This window comes from Saimiri boliviensis, chromosome 19 (assembly GCF_048565385.1).
Source record: "Saimiri boliviensis isolate mSaiBol1 chromosome 19, mSaiBol1.pri, whole genome shotgun sequence".
Classification (NCBI taxonomy): Eukaryota; Metazoa; Chordata; class Mammalia; order Primates; family Cebidae; genus Saimiri; species Saimiri boliviensis.
In genome coordinates, this window is record NC_133467.1 from 35,715,388 (window position 1) to 35,735,551 (window position 20,164).

The 20,164-nt window shown below is 61.4% G+C and overlaps 1 protein-coding gene across 10 annotated transcripts; it reads right to left on the reverse strand.

The window, feature by feature from the left end:
• On the reverse strand, positions 1-16,669 carry ZBTB7B (zinc finger and BTB domain containing 7B). 10 transcript variants are annotated; one of them, XM_039459827.2, is made up of 6 exons: positions 16,149-16,197; positions 15,876-15,976; positions 8,402-8,541; positions 7,788-7,887; positions 2,688-3,847; positions 1-2,311 (listed from the first exon to the last, which is right to left on the reverse strand). In XM_039459827.2, exons 4-6 carry the CDS (start codon positions 7,881-7,883, stop codon positions 1,846-1,848), a joined length of 1,722 nt encoding a protein of 573 aa, XP_039315761.2. In that variant the 5' UTR covers positions 7,884-7,887; positions 8,402-8,541; positions 15,876-15,976; positions 16,149-16,197; the 3' UTR covers positions 1-1,845. The 10 variants fall into 10 exon arrangements, with proteins under 10 accessions (XP_039315761.2, XP_074246086.1, XP_074246087.1 ...); XM_074389985.1 differs by lacking the exons at positions 7,788-7,887; positions 16,149-16,197 and adding an exon at positions 16,616-16,669; XM_074389986.1 differs by lacking the exon at positions 7,788-7,887 and having other exon boundaries at positions 16,132-16,191.
• Between the last annotated feature and the right edge of the window lie 3,495 nt (positions 16,670-20,164).

Sequence of the window (20,164 nt, forward strand, 5' to 3'; positions counted from 1 at the left end):
TGAATCTTAAATTATTATTATTTCTTCCTGTCGCTTACACCCGAGGTGGGGGGGGTTGGGGTGGGGGGAAGGAAATAGGAGGGGGGGGAGTGCCTCTCCCCCTAAGGCACTGACTGGGAAAGCCGCAAGTAGGGAGAAGGGAGGCCACATTGTCCCCACTCTCTGGAGCTGGGCCCCAGGTCTCCCCAGCCCTGGGCTCCCCCCATCACCTGAAATGCTAAGATGAGGCCCAGGACAACCCGATCTCCCCACCACCCCAATATATTACATCATCACTTTTTAAATAGATACAGGGACTGGTCCCGCTACCCCCTCCCTGTGACCCTTCCCCACTTTAGGGGTACCTGGGCAGCTGTGCAAATGGGCAAAGGGGTGCATGGAAGAGAGGAAGAGCACCGGGCCCCTGAACCTGCCCCTTTTAAGGAGGGGGAGGGGCCGTCAGGCCAGGAAGGGGAAATAGTGCAAGGCAGAGCCCAGGCTGCAAAAGGGGTCCAGCACCCAGCGAGGAAGGGGGGGTGTCCCCTACCCCCAGCAGATTTGGGTAGTTAAAAAATCTGAAACTAGATTTCAACAAGACCAACAGAAGAGGCTATGTACAGAACGGGGGTGGATTCAATCCTAAGAGAAGAGTGAGGAGATTATTCTCCCCCGCCCGACAGGAAGCCCGGCTGGCAAGGATCTGGGAAGGGGATCACTTTCCCACAGGTCCGCAGCCCCTTTCCCTGCGGCCCAGCGAGAAGCTCCGTGCCCACTGCCTTGGCAAGGGGGCGCCGCTCACCAGCTGGGGTGGGTGAGGAGCGTGAAGACAGCTCGCTCCGGTGGCCGCGGGGGGCGCTCGCCCGCCCAGGGCATGGCCGCCAGATGGCGCCGGCTCGCCCGCTCTCCGCAAGGCTCCTCCAACCCCTCACCCTGTCCCACACCCCTCGCTGCGCCAGCCCGGGGGCGGCGTGAGTCAGGGGCGGCAGCGGTGGCGGCGGCTCCGGCTCGCACCTGGGCGGGGAGGAGGTGGGGAGGAGAAGAGGGTAGGACGCCGCCCGGCCCGCCCTGCCCTCTGGCCCCGGGGAGGGAGCGGCGGGAACAAGACATTCCCTGCCCAGGGCCGCGGGGAGGGAGGGACAGGGAGGGGAGTGGAACCGAGCGGCTCCCCTAGCTGGGCGGGTGGGCGGGGCCCCCTCCACTGCCCCCAGGGGCGGGCGAGCCAATCAGGCCACCCCGCCCCCTTCTTCTCCAGGACCCCATGACTCAGCGCCGGGAGCAGGGCGGAGGGGGACTGGGATGGCTCCTTCCTTACAGGCCCAGTCCCCCAGTCTTTCAAGCTTCCACCTGGCTTTCCCCCACCTACCCTTCCTTTGCCGCCCCCTTTTGCATAATTCACTGCCAGGAAAAAGGAACAGAAACTAGGAAGGAGGGGTCTTGGAAGGGAGGGGCAGTCCTTCACCCCCTTACACAGCCAAAACCCCCGAGGGGCATGGGGCGGGGCAACGCTTTGGTCCCAAGCCCCCACCCCCTAGAAACCCGCATAGCCGAAGTGGGACCCACAAATCAGAAATACATTATTGCTTCTACTCCCCAGGAGCAGCTGGGGACAGGGACCCCACTTTTACAATAGAGCTGTAAATATATACACAATATATGTATCACTCCTTGGGGGATCACCCCAATTTGGGGAGCCTCTGCCCCAATACCTTCTCAGCTTGGAATTGGAATGAGGGTTCTGGCTGATGCTGATGCCAGCAAGGCTCCGTGCCCCAGACCCCTTGCTCTGTCTGTCCTGCGCGTGCTCCCCACTGCTTGGCATGGGTGTCCCCGGCCTTGTGCTGCTTCAGCCTGGCCACTTGTCCCTCTTTAAGAGGACTCCATAGCACCTTCAGCCTGGGGTGTGGTGGGTGTCCCCTCCTCCTCATCGTCATCAGGGGGCCCCGGCGTGGAGACTGGGGGCCCAGTGGGGGCTGACTGCTCCCAGAATCGAGCTAGAGAGAGGCGGAAGGTGTCCAGGTGGCCGTTGGAGAGGTCGAGGCCTGCAGGGGACGCAGCGGCGGTAGAGGGTGGTGGGTAGTGGGGTGGTGCATCGTCCTTGCGGCGCCGTCGAGTGCGCACCTCCAGGCAGTTCTGGCCCTTGAGGTGGCGCTGCAGGTGGTCCTCCTTGGCGAAAGCCTTGTGGCACAGGTGGCACTCATAGGGCCGGTCCCCCGTGTGCAGGTGCATGTGGTTCTTGAGGTCGTAGCTGTGCAGGAAGCGGGCTGGGCAGTGCGGGCAGGAGTAGGGGCGCTCTCCCGTGTGCTTCCGCATGTGGATCTTCAGCTTGTCGTTCCTGGCACAGGCAGGAGTGAGGGGCAAGGAGGTGTTCAGAGTGGGATCCCTGGCTCCTCCTGGTCATACCACCCCAGGCTTATCTCCCATCCCTGTCCCTCACTATTGCCCCAGGACACCCCGCTGGCCTCTAGCTTAACAGGGCCTTGCCAGTATCCACTCATCTGCTTCCCGCAGTGCCCTCCTGGGCACCAAATCCTCCATGCTCTAGACACCTCCCCACCCATGGCCCTTGGCTTGCTTTCTCCTGCTCTCCTCACTCCAGTCGCCCACTCATGCCCCAGCCTCTCCAGGACCCCCTACCTCCTCCACCTTGGGTCTCCCACCCTGTCCCCGACCCATGGCCCCTACCGGGCCCTTCCCCACTTGCGGCTCACCGGGTGAATCGAACGCCGCAGACCTCGCAGGCAAAGGGCTTCTCGCCTGTGTGGGTCCTCATGTGTCGAGGCAGTTTCCCGGCCCCATGGATGATCTTGTGGCAGACAGGGCACTCCTGTGGCATCTGGGAGCGGCGTTTGCGTACCAGCTTGTCTTGGCCGTCCAGGCCTGGTGCCAGGTTGTCCTGATGCAGGGAGCTTAGGTAGGCCATCAGGTCAGGATCGATGGCATCCTCATCTGAGCCCAGCTCCTCTGGGGACAGCGGGGGCCCGCCCCCCTGCGCCAGCCCATAGGCCGGGGGATATACCAGCTCCTCTTCCTCTTCCTCACCCTCGTAGGCCTCGTAGCTCTGGGAGCCCTCAGGAGGGGAGGCGGTTCCTGTGGGAGGGCTGTAACTGTCCCCCAGCCCACTGCCCCCACTGCTGCCCACTCTGCCCGCCACCTCCTCCTCCTCATAGGTCAAGGGATGGGCGGGCCCTGCGGGCACCTCGGGAACTAGGTGGTTTGCTCTGGCCCCCTTGGTTTGCAGGAAAGCTTTCCGGGGCTTGCGGCTGCGGCGGGCAACAGGCCGAGGTGGCGGTGGTGGCGGCGGTGGGAGGGGCACCTGTGGAGGGCTGTCTTCACCATTGGGAACTCCAGAGGCCGTGGCTGTGGCAAAGGCCTCCAGATACTGGCGGGCTCTCTCACAGTCATCCTCGTCCGGGCTGGGAGCTTCCAGCCCACTAACCTGCAGAATCTCCATGCAAGCAGCGATGACACACGGGATCTCCAGCAGCCGGGCAGCCTGGAGCACAGCAGGCATGTTGGCGCTGCTGGTGGTCAGAGTGGCTGTATAGGCAAATTCAAGGAGGGCGCCTAGTGCCTCTGGCCCTACAAAGTCCAGCTCACACACGCCGGCCCCTGCTCCCCCAGCAGCGGTCCCGCCGCCCCCGGCTCCCATGACGGCTCCGCCGCCACCCTCAGTGAACAGCTTCTTGAAGTAGTGGCTACAGGCAGCTAACACAGCCCTGTGGGTGCGGTATTCAAGGCCCTGGGTCCGGATGGTGAGGTCACATAGGTGGCCCAGCTGGCGCTGCTCATTGAGGCAGCTCAGGAGCTCACTGCTGTGGTCCGGGAATGGAATCCCAATCAGGTCATCTTCGGGGCTCCCCATCTTCTCCTGCAGAGTCAAGTAGAGGTGAGATTAAGAGTGCTCAGCCCATAGGGGTCTGGGGAAAGAAGAGCAAGTTTAGCCAATACTTATTGAGGGATGACTGTGCCAATCACTCTTCTGAGTACTTTACACCCATTTCATCTTCTTTTTTTTTTTTTCTTTTTTTTTTTTTGAGACGGAGTTTCGCTCTTGTTACCCAGGCTGGAGTGCAATGGCACAGTCTCGGCTCACCGCAACCGCCGCCTCCTGGGTTCAGGCAATTCTCCTGCCTCAGCCTCCTGAGTAGCTGGGATTACAGGCACACGCCACCATGCCCAGCTAATTTTTGTATTTTTAGTAGAGACGGGGTTTCACCATGTTGACCAGGATGGTCTTGATCTCTTGACCTTGTGATCCACCCGCCTCGGCCTCCCAAAGTGCTGGGATTACAGTCGTGAGCCACCGCGCCCGGCCTCATTTCATCTTCTAAAACCCTCTGCAGTATGATCATCATCTGTTTCACAGACAAGGAAGCTGAGGTTCAGACAGGTGAGAAGACTTTCCAAGTTAAGCGCAGAACAGGGCCCAGTCCCTGTTCCTAACCACTATAATGTTCTATTCTGCCTCTGTGGCAGTGGGAGCCCTGCCTTTCTGCCCTTTCATAGCGATCCATCTGCATCACCTGCCCCATTCCCCATCTCTTTGGAAGGAGCGGTGGACTGGGAGATAGGATGCCTGGGTCCTGGCTCAGGCTCAGGCTTCATGAAGAACTGGCTGAGGGACTGGGGGTGGTACCGGCAGCTGGCCTCAGTCATTTGAAAAGTGAGGTAACAGTCTTTGCAATGGAACCTCCTCATAGCCTGGGAGAGGCCAGTGAGAGAGTTCCGACTCACACTGGACCAAGATCTGCTGGAGGCCAGGCACAGCCAGGTGCTCTAACTCAAGCTATCTCTCTCCAAAGCAGTTGGGACACTGTAAAACATATGCAAACAAGAGAAGGCAGCTCCCAAGCATCATCCTCTTCCTCCTTGTGCCCTTCCCCTGCCTATCAAAAGTTCATCTCCCCTTCTAGATCCCCCGCTTCTGGAGGCCAAACGGGAAACACAGCTCCCAGCATCCCTCCCCCCCACATCCTCCCCTCCCCCCTGGGGCCAAGGAGCAGCCACCCTTTGCTGGGGTGTCACTGGCTGGCGCGGGTGCTTCCTGCCCCTCACAGATAAGCATCGCCCCCGCCCCCTCCCCCACTGCCAATATGCCAAGTTCCAGTCCCACCCCTCACCTCCCCTCAGCTGCTGCCACCCCCTCCCTCCCCATTCTAAGAGAGCCCCCTGTCTCCAGAGGGCCTCTGTCCTGCTCCCTATCCTTTGCCCTCCAAGACCCAGCCACAGGAGGCGGGTGTAGAGCAGTCGGCCCTCCCAAGGCTGGCAGAGGTGCGGGCAGGGGTTGGGGCACGGTCTGGCCTGCAAAGGGGTGAAACCTGCTTTAAATCCCAGCTCTGCTCCTATCTTGCTGAATGACCTTGGGAAAGTCATTTCTCTCTGTGCTTCCATTTCCTTGGCTATGCAAGGTGGGGGTGGGAGTAGCAGACCCAGTGGCTCAGCCCTTCAGCCCTGACATTTTGTGGGTCTGGAGCAAGTGGAGGCAGTGCTGAGGTCTGGAAAGAGCTGGGCTCTGGAGTCAGCCAGGCTCGAGTTTGAATCCTCTCTCTGCCACCAGTGAGCTCCACGACCTTAAACAAGTGATTTACTCTCCAGGCCGCCTTCCTCGTCTGTAATATAGGATGATTCCACCCGACTCCTAGTGGTGTGGTGAGGGTTAAATGAGAGCAAATATGGCACAATGCCTAATACGCAGTGGGGATTCAACAAATGTTCTGGCCTTGGCCTAGCCTGGGCTTAGATTCCGCTGTACAAATGGCCACTGTTAAGAAAACTACTTGGGACAGGTCTGCCCCCTCCCTCAAATCACCATGAGGGAACCAGGGTACTACTAGCTACATGACCTTGGACAAGTCACTTCCTTTCCTGAGGAGGCCTGTTCCACATGTGTAATATTAAAAGCTAGCCCAGAGATCCTTAGGGCAAGTCCCACTGACATTTCGTCAGTGTCCTCTCTGCCACTCCAGCAGCTGCTCAGCCCTGGCCACTGATGGGGAAAGGTTTTTATTTGGGGGGGAAGTGAATAGGGGAGTCAAGGGCAACAAATGTCCTCTTTAGGACACAATGCGCTGTCTGCGTCTGCCTCCCTGCCTGCCACTTCATTCAGGCTCCTGCACAGAAACCTTGGGTGAGCAGCACCCACGTGTCTGTCTCTGCTTGTAAGCCACATCTAGGTACCCTGAGATGGCCCACCTGTTCCCACCTTAAGTCTGCAAACCACTTCTCTCCCCAGGAGCCAAGCCGCCTGGTAGCTCTCCCTACTCCCTTTAATCCTCCCGCCTGTACTTTACAAATGGTACAAGTGGCAAATGGCCCCGAGACTTGGGAACAAACAAAAACCAACCAGGTGGACAGCAGCAGCAGGAGGAGCAGCAGCAGCAGCAATGGTGACTGCAGCCACTTAAGCAGCAGTAGGCACCCTCCTGGGCCCAAGTGGATCCTGTCCCTCCTAAGGGGGATGGGTGGGGCTGTCCTCACTGTCCATTGGCTGGGAGCTGGGCACTGGCAGGCACGTGGCTCACCCCATCCCTCTCCCTCCTTCCCTGCCCACCCCACCCATTCCGGCTGTTAAGCCCGCCTCCTTTCTCCTACCCCAGGGCCGGTCTCCGTGGCAACTTGGTGTGGTGGGGGCGCTGATTGGCTGACCTCACTGTCAGGTCACAGGCTCAGGCTCGTTCACCACGCAACTCACACAGGGATTGGGCAAGGGTGGGTGTTTAACTCCTTAGGCCCAAATCCAATGCCCATGGCCAAGAGGTAGCAATGAGAGAGGGGGAGAGGCAGAGGACATGCGTGGGAAGGAGAGGGTGTTCATAAGGTTCTCTAGCTTCTGGGAAACTCCCCCAACCCTTACCCTGGGCTCTAGCACCCATGCCAATATAGGTGCCACCTGGAACTATGGTGGTGCCAACCAGGCCAAGGGGGCCCTCCTTAAACCCATCATCTGGGAGGGATGGGTGGGGCAAAGTCCTCCTCCTTCTTTCTGCCAGGGTAGGGCACTGGTGCCAGGGTGCCCACCACACCTTGGGCACCTTTCCCACCTCTGCATCCCAGAGGGCCCAGTCCCCTGACGCCCCATGAAGGCGGCCCATCTCCACCCAGTCTGGCATGCCCCCTCTTGCTAAGACCTTGTGGGCATGGGCGTGTGTGGTGGTTGGGGGTGCAGCTGTGCCAGGGAACCGGGCAAGGTCTGTTTGGTCTGTTTGCCTGGTAGGGGGAAGAACTGGGGGCCCCGCCCCATCACTCCCCTCTTTCCCACCATCCCCCCAGGCTCCCCTCACTGTCAGGCCTGCTAGACCGGCCAAGCCGGTGGGCAGCTCTCTTGAAACTGGGCCCTGAGTCAAGCCTGCCCCATCTTTGGTTGGGGGAAGACTTCAGGGTGAGAAAGGTGGGAGGGGGCAAAGGTGGGAGTGCCTATCACCTACCCTTCAGTGCTCAAGGGCACCTGGCAGGCTACGTCCAACACCAAGAAACCAAAAGGTAGAGGCCACTGGCCTGGTCTTAGAAAGCAAAAGGGAGATGAGAATTCTCTCCAGGTGCTGACCTCAGGCAGTGTCCAGCGCAGGGCTGGGGGGCACCAGGGTCAACACTGCTGGCTTGAGCCAGCCGAAGGGCAAGGATAGGAGGCCCTGAACAGGGCAGCTGAGTAAAGCCGGGCCCCCTTCCCCCCACCCTGGGGATTAGGGGAGTGAGGCTTAGTGTGGGGGGCAGCAGGCAGAACCGGGATTAGCGTCGGAGAAAATAGATATGGGCCTGAGACACAAGCACAGGGCCCCCCCCCCCACCCCGCCAGGTTCCAAGGCCCCTACCTCTAGGCTCTGCCAGGGAGCCTGAGAGGGGCCTGGCCAGCCTTCTCCAGGAGCAGCAGCTTGGGGTGAGGGAGGATGAGGACCAGGTTGTACCATCTTCCTGCCGGGGATGATGGAGAGACCTGAGGCTCTTCCCAACGCTCCTGGTGGCTTGCTGGCCACCCTTCCCCCTTACTTCTGTCTCCTTTCTCCCTCCAACCCCCACCCCAACTCCAGCCTCAGGTTCTCTTCCTGTTTTTTTGGAGCTAAGTTTGCACGAAGCCAGGGCTTTGGCCTGCGTCTGGACCAGGGGGGTGGGGAAATGGGACAGCCAGTCCAAAGTCCTAAGGGACCCAGGCATCCTCGTTCTCCAGCTTCTCCCAGCGCTGCCCAGGGCCTCCGGGGCCCAGGGGCTGCAGCCATCTGGATTGCCCAGCCGGGGAGGGAAAGTAGCGGGACAGCCTCTTCTCACTCAAGGACTCGAAGGGCTTCCAAGAAGAGGCTCTCTGCCCAGGGATGCCCTGGCATTTACGGAGCCCTTCTCTCCCCACCCCAGCCCCTCCAAGCTGTGCATGCCTTCCCCATCCCCCACATGACGCTTCCCCCCTCCTAACCTCACCACCCCCAGCACTCACACTTCCTGGGGGCCGAGGCGGGGAAGAGAGACCGCAAGCCACGAAGGGGGAAGGAGGCGAGGGGAGTTGGCTGCTTCCCGGTGCTGTGGGGGTTAAGTCTCTCCCCAGCTCCAAATCCCCCAATCCTGGTTCTGGGGCTCCTGAAATGAGGGAGACGCTTAATGCTTCCCTACATTGTCTTTCCATGACACCGGCCATCGCCCACAGCCCCGTAGTCCCCATCAAGGGAAATCCGAGGGAGATAAAAGATGGCGGAGGAAGGAATGGGGGCAACTCTCGCAGCCTTCGCCCTCCGCCTTGGGCTATTCCCTGCCCAGCCCTCCCTCTTGCCCCGCTCTTGGCCTCCTCTTTCTGTCCGCTCATTGCCTCTGTGCCCCTTGCCTTCCCTCCCCAAGTTCGCCCTTTGCTGTCCTTCCTTCAGGCCTCCTGGAGCCCCGCACCCTCTCCAGCACGTCGGTGTCCCTAGGCCTCCTCCCAGGAGCTGTCCCCTCCTCCCAGGAACTGTCCCCTCCTCCCAGGAACTGTCCCTGCCTCTCCTGTCTCTTCCCCTTGGTTCTCTCTTGCTCAAACCTCTCCACTCTCTCCATTGGCCCCTGCTCCGAGCATCCCTTCCCTTCTCCCCAGGCCAGGGAGGGGTGAAGAGAGGCGGAGGAATGAAATCAGGGCCCAGGCCTGCCCTCCAAGGCCTGGTCTTGCCAAGAGATGGTCGAGTTTAGGGCACCCACCCCCACTGCTGGATGAAGCCGGAGACCACAATTTGGGAGCCGGTTGGGGAGAATGAGTGGTGGAGGGGGATTTGCAGCGAGAGCGGATGTGGGGTGGGGGTGGGGGCACGACCTGTGCCTCTGCCTGTCAGAGTTTCCAGCCCTGGAGCTGCTGGACTTTCCCCAGAGGATGCCCACCCTGGACCAGGCAGTTGTCCACTTGGACAGACTCTGGCCATCAGCGTCCTCAGCAGGGTCTGCCTGGGCAGTGCCAGCTCCCCTTGGGGCCTGAGGAGGCCGCACAAGGTGCCAGGGTCTGCCCTGTGCCCACCCCCTCCCCCCAGCCTAGTGTCCCCGGCTGGGTAACCGAGCTGGCTGGTAACCCCACACCCGCCAAGCCGCCGGCAGAAACCTGAGCCCCCCAGCCCCAGAGGACACCCCAGCCCGATCTCCGGAGCCCGGCTCTCTGCCAGCCTGTCCAGCCTCCTGGCCTGGCCCGGCAATCACTCAGCTCCTCCAGGCCCGTCTTCTGCCTCTCCTGACCTGCTCAGGTCCCCTTAGACGCTGAAGCCCCCCCACATTCCCGCTCCGCAAGCCCTCAGTTCCCTAAACTCTCCTGTGGAGCCTGGGCACCCTCTTCCTGGCCTGCTTTGTAGTCCTCTGACCCTTGGCTAATTCTAGGCTTCCCAGCCCCCCTGGGGCCTGATCTCCCAAGCCAGAGCAGGGCCTACTCACCTGAAGGCTGAGGGGCCTGGCGGCAACTCCTCCTGACCCCTGGGGGCAGCAGGTTGGGACAGGTGGGGGAGGGCCAGGCTGGGGGGGAGGTAGGGTGGCTGTTCCCCGCTCCAGCTCCCTCCTTCAAAGGGGCCGCCCACGACCTGGCCCAGCCCCTCCCCCCTACAGCCTTAACCCTCTGGGTGCTGTCCCCCCTCCCCCCAGCTTGGAGGGAGGGGTTACCGGAGGGCTGGCAGCATGGGAGAGGGCCCAGAGTCTCTGCCTGTGGTGCCTGAAGCCCCAGAACCCACCCGCTCCTGTCCTTACTCAGTCCTAAAAGAGGAAAAAGGTGAGGGTAGGAAAGGTAGGAGCTGGGACAGTCCAGGAGGACAGAGATGAGGAGGAGCAATGGGAGAGGCCACTGGAGGTGAGGCCAGGAGAAGGAAGAAGGGCGGGGAGGGGACGGAGGTGGCAGTGGCCAGAAGAGGGAGGAGGGGAGCCCTGGACAGTCAGTGCCAGGGGTGACAGGTGCCTGGGTCCCAGCCCCTCGGAGTATGTGGGATGGGGACCACAAGGTGGCCCTCCAGATCCCAGCAGGCCCCTCAGCCCCCCTGGGGAGCTGGCCGAATCCTCCCTACCCTTACTGGGCTGGGGCCCTCAGGGGCTGGGCAAGGCGGCACCCCGCCCTCCCCGTAGCCTCACCCCAAACCCACTCACATACCACAGTTCCTCGCCCGGGCACCAACCCCTGCCAACCAGGCCAGGGGGCAGCACTTGTGCCAGCCCCCAATAGCCGGGGGATCAGGGGGAACAGAGCTGGCCTGAGGGGGATAGACAGATTGGGGGAGCTGTGGGCACCGAAAGAGGAAGGAGCCGGGAGGGGGCATCTGCTGGGAAGCGCCTAGCCCCACCCCTTGCGCAAGCTGCTGCCACCCTGGCCGGTTGGGTGGGACCCGCCTGGGCCTGAGGGGCAACTCAGGAGGGCTCTGAGCCCAGACATGGGTGGGCCACCAAGTTTCACTTAAACAACTCCTGGGGTCCCTTATTCCTGGATTGAGGGGTACCCTAGTGTCCCCCAGACACTAGGCTACCTCAAGTCCTGCTAGGCTTGGGGGTACCACAGAAATGCCCCCTAAAGTATCCCCTCCCCTTTCCCCCAACAGCTGCTGGCTCGATGCCGCTGGCCTGCTGCCCCTCACCAGCTCCCGGCCCGGTTGGCACCTACCCACCAGGATGCTGGCAGTCCTGCCCTCCTCTCCCTCCTACCCCCCTGCTCCCAGCGCCCCATGCCAACTGTGGGCCTGAGGTGGGGGAGGGTCACCCCCGTGCCTTGGTGCCAGCCAGGCGGGCCCAGGTCCCTAGGCCCTACAGATAAGGCCCAAGACCCTGCTCTCAAGCCATATCTTCAAGAGGTAGCACATTGGTCAGGGCCTACACAGACAGAATCTAGGAGGCAATGGACAGCCCCGAGAGCAGTTAACGAAGGCTCCACACCCCAGGGTGGGGGCCAGTGTCTCTTCCCACCACCAGGCGCCAACCTCCCGGCATTCCCCCTGCCCAAGCAAATGCTTGGGCACCAAAGTCCCTGCAATTCCTGAGAGCCCTAGTGCCTGCAGCCTGTGAGGGAGTGGGGTGGGGCTGCTCTCTGCCCTTTGATCCCCATAAAGGGAGGGAACCAGCCTAGAGGGCAGGGGGCAGGGAGGGAGTTCATGGGGCCCCTCTGTTTCACCCCTGCCAGGGGCAGCAGGGCAGGGCGTGGGCATCTTTTGGGTGGGGCCCTAAGGTGAGGACAGGTAGCATGTCTCAGCAAGGGAGATGGATGTCAATCATGGGTACATGGCATCCCATGGCAATGTGACAGCAAGAATAAAGTCGGGGGATGCAGAGGGTACCCGCATTCCAACCCATTCCAGTTCTGGCTTTTACCCTCATCTAGAAACACTTTCAGACTCAGCCAAGTTGAGAGCTCAAGGACTACAATTCCCAGTGTGCACCACAATTGCTTTGTATGTACCTTGGGAGTTGTAGTCCCCTTGAGAAGCCCTGGGTTCTCTTCCCCAGAGCCTTGCTGATGGGTGGGAAGGACAGGTGACTTGGTCATGGATCTCCAAAGGGGCTAGGTTTAAGAAGAGGTAAAAGGCTAGGATGTCCATGGTGGAGGAAGGAGGACCCCTGCTCCCAGGCAAAGGGCGAGGAAAGGAGGAAGGAAGGAGGAGAGGATGTCTGTTGAAAGGGGCATATGGGTGGGGAGGAGTTGGGGGGACGGTGGAAACAGGAAGGAAACTGAAGCCAGAGACATGAGGTCGAAAGTAAGGGCCTGGGGGAGCCCCACTCCGAGGCCTGTCAGGGACTGGGAAGGCATTTCCCCATGTCATTCTGCTGGCCTGGGAGGAATAAGAGAAATCAGCGATGTCAAAAGATAGCATATTGATATATTTATGGGGGAATCACTGCTTCATTTGCCTGCCATCAGCCCTCTTTTGCCTGGGCACCTTCAGCCCCTGAAACTGGCACAGGTATCTGCCGACTGGGAAGCTCTGAAGGCTGACCTGGTTCTGGGGAGGAGAGCAGGCAAAGGATGGGGTTTGGGGAGATCAGGGCTAGGCCTGGCGGTAAATACAGTAGAGGTATATGTGGGGTTAGGCCCAGGTGTGATCAAGGCAAGTGCTGGCAAAGGAGAATGCTATCCTCCAGAGCAGAAGCCATGGCAGCTGGAGGTCGCAGGGAAGACAGGGCTAAGATGTCCATCCCAGGCTGTGGGAGAGGATGAAGAGGGCAGCCCCCTCTGGTCTCCCTGGGGAATTTGTTAAAGTAGCTTTTTCCCTGTGCCAGGCAGCCAGTGAACATTAAAGATAGCAACTGAAGGGGCCAGATGGTAGCTGGGTGCCTTTCCCTGGTAGGGGTGGAGGTCAGAAGTGGGCAGAAGATCTGCGTTGAGGCCACTTTTCCTGGGCTCCCCAAGGCTCTGGGACAGATGCTGGCAGGCCCCAGCCAGGACTCTTGCCAAGACCTGGGCCTGGCTGGGTGTGGGGGTCTTTCTTATCCCAACCCACCAAACACTTGATGGTGGATGACAGCAGCTTTATCCCCTTCCTCCCAGTCCCCCAGGCCTGCCTTGGCGCCTGGCCGCTTGTGTGTTGGCAAGAGTGGGGGGGAGGGGGCAGCGAGGCAACTTCAAACTGTCCGGGCAAAACGTCAAGTTTACTCACGAGTTTACTCAGCACAAGGAGGGGGAAGAGGCCAGGGCGGGCACACCCCATGCCAGGGTCCTATCCATCTGCCTGTCCCCACCTTCCTCCCCCAGTCTTCTCTCCAGCCCTAGACCAAAACAGGCATAGGCCCTAAGGCCTGGTGTCAGGGCAGTCTTAACTCTCAGGAAGGTCAGGGAGCCAAGCGGGCCAGAGGCAGGAAGCCCCGCAGCAGGCCCAGAGGCTTCTGTCAGAGGGCACTGCCCTGCCTGGAGCCCATTCACTACTCATCTTGGGGCCTTGGTCTTGGGCCAGGAGAACTGGGTCTCTCAGCCATTAAGAAGGGGGCAGTACCAGGCCAAACCTCCTCCACCTGAGCGGTCCCCTGAGCAGTGACTTCTGACCCCAAATGCCCAGTCCTAGGCTGTCCCTCAGTATGATGCCATAGGATCAGGGGTTGGTTCTCTCAGCCTTGGCTGGGAATGGGGGGCTGGCACCCTATCTGACCTACTTCCCTTTCCTCCCCACCTGCTTTCATTCTCTGCTTCTCTCCCCCAGCCTTCACTGTCCCCACCCCAGAGCGCTCCGCCCCCCATGCCTGCTGGGCCCCCTCCCCCACCCTTCCCCAGGGTGCCAAGTGCAGGCACACAAAGGGCCTGATGGTGCATTGTTAGCCCAGCCCCCGCTGCCCGCCCGCCGCGCCCTCCCTGGGCAGGCACTAGGCCAAGGAGGAGCTGGGGGCCCTGGGTGCCAGGGGGCACCATGGGGAAGGAGAAGGGGACAGCACCTGTCTTCCAGATGCTGGGGTCTACATCAGGCTGAGTAGTGATGAGAGTCCCATTAGAGCAGGCCTGTCTCCTTGACACCTGAGCCTAGTGGGCACTGCTTTCTTTCTTCCCCAGAGGCCCATTCTGGTGGTATTAACCCCTTTTTGACCCCTGTGCCAAGGCTGGGGGTGTGTGGTACCCAAGGGAGGGGACAGTGTCTGGGGGTGCCAGCAGGTTGTGTTGTGCCCACAGCAACCATGTAACAGAGGCACGCTGGGGGAGCTGGGGTCCCGGTGGGCCTGGGACAGAGGCACTGACAGAGATTTCTCCTTGTTTCATCAGCTGCTCCAGGGGGAGCCCCCTGCCCTTCTCCCCAGTTACCACTAAGGAGGAACACTACCACCCAGACATAGTCACAAATATGCCCCTCTCTAGCGCAGCACAACACTCCTTATGCCCACTCTCTCCTCCCCAACCTGATGCCCACTCCATGCCAGCTTTCCCAGCAGTGCCAGGCGGGTACAGGGGTGACCAAACCAGTTGGTGTGTGTGGGGCAGCAGGAGACAACCCCATAATCCTCCAGGCCTCAAACCCCACTCACACATACTCCCTTAGGGAACAGACAGTTCCCATCCTGGTTTAACCCCTCACAGCCCAATCTGGTTCCTTCGCCCCTGATAAGCGGTCTCCCTCCTCCAGGAATAAGTTGGGGGAAGGGGGAATAGCTGCGCTGACTCATTCCCATTCTCAACTGCAGCTAGGGGTCTCCAAGGCATTCGGGCGGGGGGTCAATTCAAGAACACCCTCCACCTGGCCCGGAAGCCAGGACAGCCTGCCGGTCTCCCCCTCTCCCCAGCACCCACTTCCGGTGTCCCAAACTAGGTCAGCAGCGCTCGTTTCCTGTGGGTCAGCTAGCACCGGCGCCTCTGCCCCTCCCCTGCTCCGGACCCAGGCTCCCCGCCCCCCCTCCGGCCCCCAGGGCGCCCCGAGGTCTCACCACGTCTCAGCCGCCCTTTGATACGTGGGGGTTGTGCGGGGCGGGGGGCAGGGACCCGCCCTCTCTCTAAACACCAGCAGGGCCGGGGCGCCTGGGCAGGCACGTGTCCGGGCACAACCCGCTGCCCACGCCGCCCCCCCACTCCCGCCCCCACCTCGCTCTGGCCGGGACACGTCGCTCTCTTACTTGGGATGGGGTGGGAGGAGGGAGAGAAAGCTAGAAATTGAAAGCAGCGCCCCCCACCCCTTTGAATGGCAGCCTTCTGCCGGGCGCACTCTGTAGGTTCTACAACACAGTAGCGACCCCCACTTCGGGCTGGGGCAGGTGCGCCGGCGCCGGTGGGGGGACGGGTGGTAGGTAGGAGAATTCTTCCTAGTCATCCACCCTCGCTCTCGGGTTCTGGGGACAGGAGCTGGCTTGGAAAACGTAGCAGCGGGACTGGAGCCTGAAGGAAGGGAGTGGAACTGAGAGGCAGGGGAGAGAGGGGTCGTTCTATGTCGTTCGGAGGTTGTTGCTGAGTCCCACTATGGCTGGAGAGAGCGCGGCTCTGGAAGCGCCAGAAACCGAATAGTCCAGCCGGTAACTTTCCCCCAAGCCGCGGCTCCTCCTGCGCCCCCCAACCCCCATGCAACTGGCCTGGGGCCAACCCACCGCGCCAGGGGGCGCGGGGTGGTGGTGGCGGGGGCGGGGGGGGTTGCGCGTTGTCCTAGTTAGAGTCCGTCAGCGTTTCCATTCCCTCAACTCGGTCCGGTCTGGGGTCTCCCCCGAAAGTCACGAAGGAGACTGGGGGAGCGCTCAGCGCCGCCTCAACCCCTCTCCATCCCGGAGCCGCCTGTCTGTCTGATCCCAAGAGAAGTGCAGAGAAAGTTTCTGGAGACCCTCCGCCCAGGTTTGGGGGGCGTCCGCAGTTCCTTCTCTGTCTTTCCTCCCAGTTAAAACCAATTCCAGAGACCTGGGTGTTGGGAAAGCACAGGGAAGGGGAGTGGTGGGAATCTGATCTGCAAGCGTGTGGGGGGTCCCACTTACAGGACGGACGAAGGACACTGCAGTAGTCTCGAGTCTAGTGAACCCCGAGCCAGGAGACAAAAGTGGGGTACACTCACCTCTCAGCCGTAGGGTCCGCTGGCTGGAGCTGCTGAGTCTCAGGGTGTGAGAAGAAGCGCGTCCCCCACCAGGCCCGGGGGCTTGGGGCCCTGCTCCGGTCCTGGTCAGAAGGCCGCGGTCAGTTGCTCGCCGCTCGCTGCTGGGGGGCTCCTCCTCCGCCGCCCTCTGCCTCCTCCTGCCGCCCGCCCCCCCTCGGCCGCCAAGAGCCGTACATTCACCTGGTCCCACCCGCCCCCCCCTCAGGGCCCGCCTCACCTGTCCTGCTGTCTCACCTGTCCTCCTGCTTGCTTTCCCCCCATCCCTCCCCTCCCTCCCCCCCGCCCCTGCCACCCCCCAAACTCCCCCCCCAACACTTAGCAACACCCTCTGTCACTTCCTGGTTTTTCACCCGCCCCCCCAGGCCCCCTCCCTCCGCCCAATAAGGACATAAACTTCAACCCCTTCGTCCAGCCAGTCTCTGCAGGGCGCAGACGGGTCCCTGCCCTCCTTTTTTGCCCCCTTCCTCCAAACTCTTACTTAGCTCTCCTAGTCTTTTCCACCCTCCTCCTTTCCCTCCTTCTTTCCTTCTCTCTGTCTCCCTCCACCTGCCGCGGTCCCTCTCTCCCCCCACTTGCTCCTACCCCTATCTCTTTCAGTCCACCTTAACTGAAACTCCGCCCCCGACCCCCATCCAGCCCTCTGCCGCTGCTCTGCCCGCCCCCTGCACGCCACCGCCCTGTCCGCCCATTGGCCTGAATACCCGCTCATCTCCAGTGGGTCTCGCAGTGCGTTCGTCCAGAGGGGGCGGAGCCGAGGGGCTGGCCTGGAACCTGGAGAGGAGGGGGGAGGGGGCAGTGTCCGCAGCGGCCAGGCAACCGAGCACCCCCTACAGGGGCTCCCTCTCCTCAAAGAGGGGCTTCTGGAGGGTCAGGACGTCAGAAGGGAAGGGTATGAGAGGTTAGGGATAGGCTGGGTGAGGGCGAATTGGGGACTTAGGGTCTTGAGGGAGGGGGTCCCGTGAGGGGCTAAAATCAGGTCAGGGCCCCAGAAGGGAGAGGGAGGGGGAGCCACCAGACCTTCAGCTCCGGCCCCTAGGCCCCACCCCCTCTCGGAGGGAGCCGGGGAGGTGAGCCTGCGGGCGCCCTGCGTCCCTCCCCACGCGTGACGGTGCCCCGCGGGGAGGGAAGGGCGCCCCGGGCAAGCAGCTTCTGTGCTCGTCGCCCCTGCCCGCTGCGGCCTTGGCATTGTCGGAGGGGAGGGGCCCAGTCTGCGAAGGGGGGGGGCGCGTTCACGCTTTTACTGCCCGCCTCCATCCCGCGGGTTTCCTAAGTGGAGAAACTGAGTCTCCACGGAGGAAGGATGTCTTGATTTGGATTTCCTCAGAGACCCAGGTGGCGAGGGGTGCCTGGATGTTTTGGGATGTATGGTATGTGTATGTTTTGGGGAGAAGCGGGATACTTAGGAACCCCCCCAACTTAAAAAGGTAGCGGGTGAGGGATGTTTCCGACTGAGCCTGCGGAGATGCCTACCCCAAAGGGCCCCTCCCACTAGTGTCAAACGGAATCAAATCTGGCTACTTAGGGCCAGGTTTGGCTCCCGCGCAGCAAGCCAGGCCGAACCGGGTCGGACTCGCTTTCCCCTCCCACCTCCCTCCGTAGGGGGCCTCCCTCCCTTTTCAGCAGGTGGCTCCGTGGGACACCAGCTCAACCTGTTGGACCACAATGGGCGGCGCCAGGGGGGCCCTGGCCCTCACCCGGGCTGACCCGGGATCCCCGCGCAGGAGGGGCGGAGTCCAGGTCCCTCCCTCCCTCTTTCTCCCTCTCTCCCTCTCTCCGCCGGGCCGTGACTCAGCCTCGGGGCCGCTGCCCTGCGCCCCAGCCAGGGGCGGAAAGTGTGAGGCGCCCCTGAGGGCTCAGGCCAAACCAAACAGCCCCCCACCCCAGACATTATCTCACTGGAGAATTAGGGGGGCTATAGGAAGGAGGAGGTAGCGGCAGCCATGGGCCGCTCTGGCGCTAGTAATCCGCTCCGGGTTTTCCTATCGTCCCTGACCCCCTTGGGTCCCGAGGCTGATCACTGCTCCGGGTTTTCTTCTCAGCCCCGCCGGACAGTTTCTAGTCCGGAGGGGCTCGGAGCTGGTGGGGTCCAGGCTGGGGTTTTCCCTTTCTACTCCAGCCGTCCGGGTCGTGCAGGCTGTGGTAGGGGCCAAGCGATAATGCTACAAGTGAAATAGAGAGGGGGCTGCTTTGGGGAAGAAGGGGGATAGCCAAGGAAAGGGGGCGGGGGGCGGGAACGTGGCCCAGGGAAGGCAGAGCCAGGGCTTCCAGAGGCAATAGAAGGGCGGGCTCCCGGGCATCAGCCATTGGGCACAGAAACTCGAAAGGCGTCCAGTACCTCCGGTTCGCCTCACCCAACTTCCCCTATATCTGAGAGTCGCGTTCTGCGGCTGGATTGCCACTCCCCACCTCATTCCCAATAGTCCTGGAACCTGCAGTTAGTTCCTCAGTGACGTCGTCCCCCCCCCCCATGTCTCTCTTTTTCTCCTGTTGCAAATAGCTTACCTCCTCACTCAGAAATCGGAGGGGTGAACCCCTACTCGGAATTCCCTCTTACCCCAAATCCTAACCGCGCCAAAACGACCGAAACGGCGGCGGCCGAGAAACGCTTACTGGGGGCCCCGCCCCCTCCCATGAAACCCCTGCTGGGCCCCAGGGGCCGGACGACCCTGCCCTGCCACCAGGCCCAGACTGGAACTGGGAGCTGGAGGGCAACTGAGGAGCCTGCAGGGGCTGCCTGGGGATAGGGGATGGTCCCAGATCCTAAGGTTAAGACTTAACTTTTTAGGTGACCAGCTCGACCTTAATATTAGGGGAAAGTAGCAGGAGTGGGACAAACACCCAGAGAGGGAAGTGTTTAAGGAGGGATGAAAGTCCCGAGTGGGAGGACTGAATAACTGGGACTGGGGACAGCGACTCGGAGTGGCGGCCAGGTGACCGGACAGGTTGGGCCTTGTGCGCCGAAGGGTAGATGCATAGAAATTAGATTAGGCTTGCGGAGCCTGGGGGAAAGAGGCCTTCAGGCGGCGAGAGAGCCGAGGCTCTGCCTGGGCGGGGTCCTGTGTGAGTGGGTCTGGGGGCCTGTTTCGGAATGTGGGGGACTGAGCTGGAAGCGGAGCGTCAGCCTGCGCCAGGCGCCCACCTCTTCCCCGCTGCTCCCCCCATCCCCCGGTGCCTCCGCTTCCCTCGAAAAACCCGCCGCCCAGGAAACCACTGGGGGCGCTCAGACCGCAGACCCCCACGCCTCCCGCCCCCCAGTGCTCCCACCGCGACCGCCCAACCCACCTGAAGGGGCCGTGGCCGCCAGGGGTACCCCCCTCCCGCCGGCTCCCCCCAACACCTGCGGGTGGCACTATTTATAACTCCGCGCCTATTCCGGGCCTCTGGGTTGGAGCCGGCTGCAGTGCAGCGTTAATCGCCGCCGGGATCTCTGCGCCCCCCAAGGCCGGGGAAGGTAAATTTAGCTTCAGGAAGCTCAGGGGAACATTTTCCAAAACTCCACATCCCAGAGAAGGCGAGATAACCCCTCTGCCCTCAGCCCCCTTCCGACCAGCCACCAGGAGGCGCAGGTTCCCCGGCTTCTCGAACCCAGCCTGCTGGGAGGTAGGATAGTCGCTTTGAAGCTGGGGTAGGTTGAAGGACTGAGGGCGAACGATGGAAAGGAACTGAGGCCAGAGAATGGCTGGAGGAACATGTACGATTGAAGGCTGGCGAACACTCTAGAATCTGAGAGTAACTGAGAAAGTGGGTGGGGGTAGATAACTCACATGCAAGTGACGTAAATAGGATGTAAATAAGAGCCTATGCCCAGGCGGGTGCGGTGGCTCACACCTGTAGTCGCAGCACTTTGGGAGGCAGAGGTGGGTGGATCACCTGAGGTCAGGAGTTTGAAACCAGCCCGACCAACATGGTGAAACACCGTCTGTACTAAAAATACAAAAATTAGCCGGGCGCGGTGGCTCAAGCCTGTAATCCCAGCACTTTGGGAGGCCGAGGCGGGTGGATCACGAGGTCAAGAGATCGAGACCGTCCTGGTCAACATGGTGAAACCCCATCTCTACTAAAAATACAAAAAATTAGCTGGGCATGGTGGCACGTGCCTGTAATCCCAGCTACTCGGGAGGCTGAGGCAGGAGAATTGCCTGAACCCAGGAGGCGGAGGATGCGGTGAGCCCAGATCGCGCCACTGCACTCCGGCCTGGGTAACAAGAGCGAAACTCTGTCTTAAAAAACAAACAACAAAAAAAAAACAA